The sequence below is a fragment of the Castor canadensis genome, chromosome 5 (genome assembly GCF_047511655.1).
Source record: "Castor canadensis chromosome 5, mCasCan1.hap1v2, whole genome shotgun sequence".
Lineage (NCBI taxonomy): Eukaryota > Metazoa > Chordata > Mammalia > Rodentia > Castoridae > Castor > Castor canadensis.
In genome coordinates, this window is record NC_133390.1 from 73,448,721 (window position 1) to 73,458,967 (window position 10,247).

The 10,247-nt window shown below is 39.0% G+C and overlaps 1 protein-coding gene across 4 annotated transcripts in view; it reads right to left on the bottom strand.

The window, feature by feature from the left end:
- The window catches only part of Lmln (leishmanolysin like peptidase), a 62,645-nt gene that overhangs the window by 47,443 nt on the left and 4,955 nt on the right, over positions 1 to 10,247 (bottom strand). For 3 of the 4 annotated variants that reach the window (XM_020183310.2, XM_074073367.1, XM_074073369.1), the window contains exons 2-3: positions 2,017 to 2,114; positions 1,105 to 1,135 (exon numbers count right to left, since the gene is read on the bottom strand). In XM_020183310.2, coding sequence (XP_020038899.2) covers positions 1,105 to 1,135; positions 2,017 to 2,114 — 129 coding nt within the window. Of the gene's footprint in view, positions 1 to 1,104; positions 2,115 to 2,263; positions 2,947 to 10,247 lie in introns of those variants that run through there. The other variant, XM_074073366.1, reaches the window with a different exon arrangement.

Consider the following 10,247-nt stretch of genomic DNA (forward strand, 5'->3'; position numbering starts at 1 on the left):
AGCCTTATAATTCTGAAACAGACACTAGGCAAAGGTTGGCAACAGGTAGGAAGAGAGAGAGTCTAGGAGGAAAGAAATTTTCTTATTTTTTAATTGAGCGCCTAGCAGAGCACTAGGCAGAAACTTCTTTCCCTACTCCTAACTTAAAAAATGTGGAAACATAAATCTCAATTATTAAAGAAATTAAAAAGAAAAAAAAGAAATCTCGACTATTAATGGCTGAAAATAATTAACTAATTTTGAAAACATAAGTCTTAACTACTAATAACTGACCATTTCAAATTTGAGATTGAAGTGGTGTGGGGTTTTTTTGTTTTGTTTTTGCTGTTTGTTTGTTTGTTTTCCAGAACATGGTTCTTGGCTAGCTAAAAAAAAAAAAAAAAATCTTAAATTTTTTTTTTTTTTTTTTTTTTTTGGGTGGAAGTGGTAGTGGGGTTTGAACTCAGGCATCGTGCTTGCTAGGCAGGCCCTCTACCACTTAAGCCACTCTATCAGCCCTTTTTTGTGTTGGGTATTTTCTAGATAGAGTCTTGCAAACTATTTGCCTGGGCTGGTCTTGAACTGGCATCTTCCTGATCTCTGCCTCCCAAGTAGCTAGGATAACTGGCATAAGCCCCTGAGGCCTGGCAAATCTTAGGTTTAAATTCATAGATTTCTGTGGGCTATAGTGAGTTAGCTAAAAATCTACTGAGGTTAGCACTTACATAAAACAGCTTTGGCAAATTATACTGTCAGATCAATTAATCTTCAGAAGAAAGAACATTTCCACCAAGAGAATGGTGTTTCCAATGTAATTTAAAAATTGTCCTTTCACTCTATCCTCAGCATGCCTATTCCCAAAAAAACTTAAGTCAAAAAAAAAAAGAGTACTAATTTAATGTCAAATTACAAAATAAGATGACAAATAGCAAATACCGATGAAGCTTTGATAGGTGCATCACAAAATCACCTTTAGCAAAATGATAAATACATTCAGTACCAAAATTTTTATTCAGTCATTTACAAACCAGTCATGTGTATATTTTTCTTTATGGAGGAAGAATTAATGTATATAATAAAATGTATTCATTTTAAGTATCCAATTTACGAGTACTTGTTACTTACCTTTACAAGATACTTTTTCTCAGGGAGCAACCTGAAAATGAGGGCACAGAACATGAGAATTGCCACCCTGAGGCAGAGCAACCACTTTCTCATCTGTTCAGATTGCATCAGTCAAGATACCTAAGAAATGCCATATGGAAACATACATCTGTGTATTTTGGACTATCTGTCCTCCAAAAATCTCAGTTTACCTCAGTGAGTATTTGAGAGATTACTCTGCACCAAAGCACATGTGTGACTGACTACATGTTACCTCATTCGAGATCAACATAGAGAATGATACCAACTATTCCTTCAAGCTCTTAAAAAAAAAAAATACTGTTTTAGCTATTCTAGGGGTTTTTGGTTGGTTGTCTGTTTTTGTGGTGGTGCTAGGGTTTGAACTCAGGGCCTCATGCTTGCTAGGCAGGTGTTCCACTATGAACCAGCCCCTTCCTTATAGCTCTTCATAAACTATTACAGGTTCATAATTCATCTGTTTTCTGGACCTCTCTTAAACTATACAAGCCTTCTGGTTAACACATTTGTGAACTTTCTTGTTATGGTTTATGTTAATACTCCTCTTATTTTTCCTCCAAATACTTATTGGCAAGTGTCTTCTAGGTCTGTTACGGACCATATCCATGTAGGTTCACATTTGTTTTGTTTAAATGATTCAAGATAAGCAGACTTTAATCATATTCCATGGCCTTCAGCTTTTCAGACTAAAAAGCATTTTCATCTTAATTCCATCTTAAATGTACACTAGATTTAGTTCCATCTATGGACTTAACTTTAAATAACGTAAAAATGTCTTTAGTATTGAGATTGACAATAAAGTAGATGACAAGAATGAGGTGGGAGGATAGTGTGTTCAAGGCTAGCTTGGGATAAATAGCAGGACTCTGTCACAATAAAAAAAAGCATACTTACTCTTCAATACTTTTATCATAGACAGTTTTGATTCTTAAATGCTCATTAACATCTCTTTTGACAACATGATTTGTCTTAAGATGAACCTTATTTATGACCTAGAAAAGGGAAGAGATTTGAAAAAAAATTTAAAGGTTATATACTTTTACTTACTGAAGTAAAATTTTTACATAATAAGATGTACCTATTTTATTAGCCAACTGAGACCTAAATGTACAATTAATGAACCAAATTTCAAGCGTAATACCTGGCGAAAAGTCCCTTGGTTCAGCACTTCTGAATCTCAAATATCTCCCCAGCAATGCTATCATCTCAGCCACAAGCACTATGATCTTGAGTCACATGGGTACCAAAAAGTGTTGGAGCTTCTCTGTTACTTACTTGTAGTTTCTTATACATATTCTAGTTTTGCTGATTTTGAGTCTTCAGAAAAAGACAGGAAGAGACTAAAATTATCTTAAATTACTTTAAAAAGAGAACAAGAATTTTTAACAAAAGATTGTTTTACTTTGATTTTTTTCCTCTAGCAATCGTTTATATGATCTTCAAAGGAGGAATAAAAGAGAATAAGAAAGGTCTGAGAAGTATCAACACTTTATGCAACTCTTAAAGAAGAGCAAAAAAAAATGAGTTAGCTAAACTAAAAGTAAGCTATAAACATAGCTGGGAACAGTGGCTCACATGTACAATCCTAGCTACTTGGGAGGCTGAGATTAGGAGGACTGTAATTTCATGCCAGCCTGGGCAAATAGTATGAGAGGACACATCTCAAAAATAACTAGAGCAAAATAGACTGTAGGCATGGCTCAAGTGGTAGAGTGCCTGCTTTGCATGCACAAAGTTCTCAGTTCAAAACCCATTTCCACCAAGAAAAAAAAGTAAGCTATAAGTATAAATCTTCTTATGAGTATATAAGCATATCTCATTCTTATAACTATAGCAATGAACAATCACATTTTTCTTATACTATTTATGAAGATTAATATAATGAAAATGGAATTTTATGTTTTATAGAAAAAAGAGCAATACTGTATGCCTTTAATCTCATAATACATAACTGATAGATTTCCATAATACCCATTGCCCACTCTACTATTGTGGCCTGATATGCTGCCTCCAGGTTTTTCCCCTTCCAAACCAACCCACATTTCCAGATAATGTGGTTTTTTTGTTGCTGTTGTTGTTTGTTTGTTTTTTATTTATTTGTTTTGCAGTGCTGTAGATAAACCCAGGCCTTGTGCACACTAAGCAGGCACTCTACCACTGAGCTACACATCCTCAGCCTACATTCATTAATTTAAACATATACTGAATGCCTCCAGATGCAAGGCACTGTGGTAGGTACTTAAGTGCAAATACAAACTTACAGTCCTTGGGCTGGCACAATGGCTCAAGTGGTAGAGTGCCTGCCTAGCAAGCAGGCCTGAGTTCAAACCTCAGTATGGTGCAAAAAATAAATAAATAAGGCAAACAACAAAATCACATAACAAATTTCCAGTCCTTGACTTTAGGTTATGAAGTACAAAAAAATACAGTAACTTGCCAGGCGCTGGTGGCTCACGTCTGCAATCCTAGCTACTCAGGAGGCAGAGATCAGGAGGATTGTGGTTCAAATCCAGCCCAGGCAAATATTCGCGAGACCCTATCTTGAAAAACCCATCACAAAAATGGGTTGGTGGAGTGGGTCAAGGTGAAGGCTCTGAGTTCAAACCCAAGTACCACACACACACACACACAAAATCCAATAACTACTATGATAAAATGGATAAAAGATCACAGAAAGAAGAAACCTAACTCTGACTTAGAGGAACATAGTATGGAGATGATGTTTTAGGGAGAAGGTGAAATGTGAGTATAGACTTGAAGGAATAAAACGGATTAGTATCTCTCTGAACTTAGATGCAGTAATAGGCCACGTGCAAAAATGCGGAACCAGCTTACCAAAACATACAAAAGCAGACATTGAGAACTGCTGTATTATTATTGTTTTATAACACATTATAAAACCTGAACAAAATATTTGAAAAGACGACTATTAGAAGGTATTGGGGGGAAACTCCCACACAAACCGGAAGAATCTACCCTTGAAATAAAGGAATTGAACCTCTGAGATTTGCAAGACTTACTTTTTGCCTGAGAGCACTTCCCAATCTGTGCCTCTTGGAATGGCAGAAAGTCAACTGCTTGAGTTACAGCACAGTGTTCAGCGCTTAAAGCACCAAAAGGTGAAGGAAACCACAGAGAATAATCAAAGGCCTGCATATGAAACCCACTCAGAAATGATCACTACATTTCTTAACTGAATACTAAATGATTATGTATGAGATAAAACACAGCAAAGAACAGCAGCAGAAAGCTAAGGAAGCGAACAAGGTATCAGCTGCTGTCAACCATGCGAGACAGAGTTTAGAATTTTGAGTACATTGTAGATACCTACCAGCTAGAAAAATACCCATTTTTCAGAGGAATGCAACAGAATTCAGTGTTTATAATATGACATTCATAGTGTCCATTATCTAATATGAAATCAGCAGCAATTAGAACAGAAAATTGTGACCTGTACTGAGGGAAAAAAGCAGTAAACAGAAACTTACCCTAAAATGACCTAAATTCAAAGAATTACTTTAACATCAGGTAAATGTGCTCAGGGACTTCAAAGTGTTAGGTGAACAAAAGGAAGCCGTGTTGGAACTGGACCCTCTCCCCTTTGACGGTGACTTACTGAAAACTGAACCAGACCCAAAGAAAATAGACACCCACCTTTAGTCATTTACTAGAAACTCCCCACCTGGCCTAGAAGGAATGACCTGATCTTGAGACATTATCTTGGGAGGATGAGAGGGACATTGAGGATTGTCCTGCTCAGTGACCTTCCTGGGACTTCTCCACCCACCGCCCATATCTACCCCCAGTCTGTATGCAGCTGTGGATTCCAGCTCTCTTGCTTGGGTCCCCCTTTGCAGGACCACTTCTTCACAATAAATCCTGTACTGTCTCCCTGCCTATCCATTCCATGCCACAGCCACTTACACCACATACATATCATAGACTATAGGTTGGCAGTTGGGACCCCCCCCTGCCCCCTACCAGGTAGGGCCACTACAGAGATTACTGACCACCTTTCTATCTCACCCTAGATCCCACAGGACAGATCCTAGTTCCCACAGGAATTGTCTCCATTCTGGATCCTAGGTCCCACAGGCTGGACCCTAAGTCCTAAGGGAATGGTCTCCAATCCACAAAAATGGGTCAGAAATTATCCAGGCCAAGACATAGTCCATTGGCATGACTCCTCCAAAACCTTCAGACTCCATGGCTCACAAAGACCGTTAAACCCAAGTGGCTAATTTTCTATTTTTAACACAATTTGGCCCCAGTATAAATTGGACAATGATAACCATTGGTCCAAATAAGGAACTTTCAATTTCCAAATACAGCACAATCTCAAAAACTTCCAATGCTATGGGACATGGTCCAAGGTCTCCCTAAATTCGGGCCTCTGTTTATCTCTACTCTAGCCTCTCCCTCTCTGATCTCTTTCTAAACAAAAATCTCCCCCACTTCCCAGGTTTATCTGTCTTCCATTAAAAAAAACTCCCCTCTTCTGACTTCTACTTAGCTCTATGTCATCCTTTCTTCATCCCTCATCTCACAAGGTATGAAAAGTGTTTAAATTGAAACTCTTCTCTCTAAATCTGTCCCAGCCATGATGGAGGTTTCTTTTACCCTTCCTACTCCATAGCCTGCTACTATCTCCTCTCCCAGACTGGCCATCTAAGTGGGGACAACAGACACAGAAACGGACAAGGAGAAAGTCACATTGCCAGTTCTCTCAGCATTCTGGGTGACTCATGCAATCCCAGGACTACAAATATAAAAGCAACTGGAAATCTAAATGGCATGTGGCTGACATTGCAGCTGCTTTTCTGTCCTGACTTCCTCCTGGTCTTCTACCTAAAACTAAGCCTCTAACTCTGCCTAAAACCTCCATTAACAGTTTTTCTCCTTTAAGTCTTGCTTTTGAAATGGGCCATTTTCTCACTGCAGATGTGCCAAGACCAGGAGAAGGAACAGGCCATATCCAGGTTGCTGCAGGTAGCAACGCTGGGCTGACCCATTCGTTCTCCTGCCAAAGCACCATGCAGTCGGGATTATGGACCCACGCCTTCAGCCTGAGGTGTGCACAGGCTGGAGGGACCAAAGACAGAAAAGAAGATGTCAGTCGGGTCTAACTAAAATACAGGCATTATTTTATGGGCAGTAACCTTAATCTGTTTCATTTTGTCATAAGTGTAGTTTACATTCAATTCTTTTATAATTAGATCTATTAATAAATGTGTCTTTATAAGTTACTAATTGTATACACAAACAGTTTAAGATTGCCTTTCTTCATGGGTCTCCTGAAAGATTTTCTAGGGTCTTGTTGAACTAGAACCTGAATCTCTATGTGCATAACAAGGCTATCTTAATATTGTTCTACTCTGAGTAACAAATGTAAGAAACTGTCATAAGGAAAGATTTTATCAAAATAATTGTGTTTTCTGTTGATCATATCAAGCTTTTAAATACTTAGAAAACTAAACCTTAACTAAATCAGAGTTCATTTAAGTATTTGCTCATGTAAAGGCCTCTTAAATGACCACCTTATAGCTGTGTTCTGTGTCTAAACTTTATTTAAATATTGTGCAAACATCTGCAAAGTTAAAAGTGTCAGTTTAATATATGTAAAATGATCTGCTAAAGCTCTTTTATCCAGAAGCATTACATCTAAACCTTTGGCATGTAAAATGGTTAATGAAATTTTTGGCAGTTGTGCTGTTTGTAATCACTAACATTCAGAAAAACCTTGCCAGTTGGGCACTTCTGCCATTTAAAACCTGGCCTATATTTGTCTTAAGTCAAATGAGTGTTACAATATACATGAAATGTGCTCGTGCATTAGGAAATAAGGCTATGTGGGGATCACAGGCATTGTCTCCTAACTTGCAAGAGACCTAAAGTTAACAATGCTAGACTTTTGCAGGGTTGTGTTCATGTGTTCCTAACTGTAATAAGGAGCACTAAGTGTTTTCTTTTAATGCTGTCAGTCATAATTATTTTCCTAAAATGGTGTCTGCAATGGAATAACTAGATGTTCTGACAGTTACTAAACTACTTTTCAGTATTTTAACCATGGACATTCTAAGCCTTATCATTTGCAGTCTGGGTCCTTTTCTGGAGCATTTGCAATAAAACCTCCAAAATGACTCCAACAAGTATTTATTTTTCAACTGAGTCAGACTTTTAAATATTTACTTTTGTTGGCTTTTATATTCTCCTTGTAAAACTTTCAACTGCTGTCTGTTGACATTTTTAAGTTGTCAGAATATCATCTATAGTCCAGACAACTAAAACTGGATACCAGGTAAGTGCACTTCTTCTAGACCTCTTTTGTTGATTATAAATTTGGCCAAATGGGTCTTAATTGGCACTGATTCCCACCTGACCTTTCTGATGCTCCCCCTCCAACATAGAAAACATTCAGGAAAAGCTATTCCTGAAACGAGGGACTTTCATTAACTAGACTGGTTAACTGACAAAATCTTGTGAGGAGACTGTTCAGAGACAGTTTGGAGAAAAGAGCAGAAAGCTGTCACAATCCAAATGCAGTCACCTGTGCCAGACCTCAAAGAAGTTACTTAAAAAATGGGTTTTAAAGAAGTGATCTTACGCAGGGCTACTAGACATCCAAGCCCATGCAGGTACCTCTGGCAAACTCAAATTTTCCACCAAGGCTTCAAACTTATCTTTTTAGTAGTCCATGCTCATGGAGCTATTTTCCCCTACACAATCTATTTAACTGGGAATATTCAGACTTTTACTTACTCTGTACTCTACATTTTAAAGGAGTTTCTAGCTTTAGACTTAAGTAACAAGTACTTTTGATTTAAACTGTTTTAGTTGAAGGATGGAACACCCTCTGGGTAACAACTCTGGTACCTCTCACAAAACAAAAACTGAGATAATGACGGACCCAGCCACAACTGTCGTCGGGACTGTTTACTATACATACCTTTATCTCCTGCCTTCAATTCTTTTGTCTACTCAAACCTACAGCCAGTATCTGTACCCCAAGATCCCTTGGATTTCTTTCTCATTCTGAACTACATGTCTCACTTTATTTCCCAAAGCCTACATTCCTTTACATAGGTCACCACTCAAAACCTTGTTCAAAGAATGCTGTTTTTATGTCAATGCTGCTTTTAAGTCCACTAGTCCAGGATTATTTGTGATGCTCTTGAGACTTCGGGAATGTGCTGCCAATCTCCGACGACGAACAACACACAGCTGGGAAGACTGGTCTTCCTGGGCAAAGTGGATGCCATGAGTCCTTATTTTTTTCCTCATTGTGACCTTTTTTTTCAAACCCTTTCTCACTTTGTTTCCCAGAGTCTCCAGGCATTCATCCAGGATACTACCCACAAGCAGATCAACTCAGTTCTTTTCCTCCAACAGGCCTGCTACAGGCTTACCTAGCAAGAAGACCCTGCTGATACCCCTGCTCCTTAAGAGACCTTGACATTCCTGTTCAGCAGGAAGCACACCCATTTTCTGTATATATATATATATTTTTATCAAAAGGCAGGAATGTTAGGGTGAACAAAAGGAAGCCATGTTAGAACTGGACCCCACCCCCTTGAAGGTGACTTACTGAAAACTCTCCACCCAGGCCTAAAGAAAATAGACATTCACCTTTAGTCATTTACTAGAAAGTCCCCACCTGGCCTAGAAGGAATGACCAGCTCTTGAGACATTATCTTGGGAAGATCAGAAGGACATTGAGGATTGTTCCGCCCAGTGACCTTCCTGGGACTTCTCCACCCACCTCATAAACACTCCCAGTGTGTAAGAGGGTGTGGATTCCAGTTCTCTTGCTGGGGTCCCCCTCCACACGGCTTCTCCACAATAAACCCTGTGCTGGTGTAGGAGCCATCTGTCTATCCATTCTGCACCTCTTTCATTTCTAACAAAAAGGAGAATCCCACCATACCCAGCTCCAATCTTCTTTTAGTCTGTTCCAGTGAATGTGTTGGGGAAAAGACCTTTGAAGAAGGGGAAGGAAGGGATGCTGATAAGCACTCGGCAGTTTTAAGAAAGGTTCAGTCAGTCCAGTGGTTATTGCCTTTTTTGTGGGGGCAGAACTGGGGTTTGCAATTTGAACTCCTCACACTTGCTAGGCAGGCACTCTTAACCATTTCAGCCACTCTGCCAGTCCTTTTTTGTGTTGGGTATTTTTAAGATGGGGTCTTTTTTTTTTTTTTCCCAGCACTGAAGTTTGAACTCAGGGCCTCACACTTGCTAGGGAGGCACTCTTACCACTTGAGCCACTCCACTAGCCTCCTCCTCTTTTTTGAGACAGAGTCTTGCTGTTTTCCAGGCTGGCCTCAAACTTGAGATCCTCCAGCCTCAGCCTCTCCAGTGCTGGGAAATCAATGACATGGGAGAGACTGACTGGCATAGGACAGGAGGGAACTTTCTGGAGCAATGGAAGAGTTCTATATTGTGACAGGGTTATGGGTTTTACATGAATATACATGGATATACTGGTGGTATTTGAATATATGCAAATTTTGACAAAAAATACTTTAAAGATAACTCAAATGGGGGGGGATGGGGAATGACTGAAAGTGTATTACGTAAGAATGGTAGATACTAATAAGTATTAAAGCCAGGTCATGGGTTCATGGGAGTTCAACATTCTGTTTTTATTTCAATTCACATAACAAAAACTGAAAAAAAAAAAAGGGGAGGGGTGCTGGGTGGCGTGGTAGAGTGCCTGCCTAGTGAGTGCAAGGCCCTGTGTTCCACCCCCCAGTACCACAAATAATAATAACAAAACTAAAAACAAAACACATAATTTTTAGTTGAGGTCAAGTTAAGTAAGTCAAAATGTTTTGTATTTTACCACCATTATCACCAGGTCAATTAATCAATAAATAAAAGTTACATTAATTCCCTAACAAGAGGGACCGGTGGAGTGGCTCAAGAGGTAAGAGTGCCTGCCTAGCAATAGCAAGCATGAAGCCCTGAGTTCAAACCCCAGTGCCATCAAAAACAAACAAACAACAAAAAAAACTGGTCTAATTACAGACTTTTGGGGACATGGCTCAAGTGGTAGAGTGCCTGCTTAGCAAACAGCAAACACAAGGCCATGAGTTCAAACCCCAGTACTGCCAAAAAATATTTTTTTT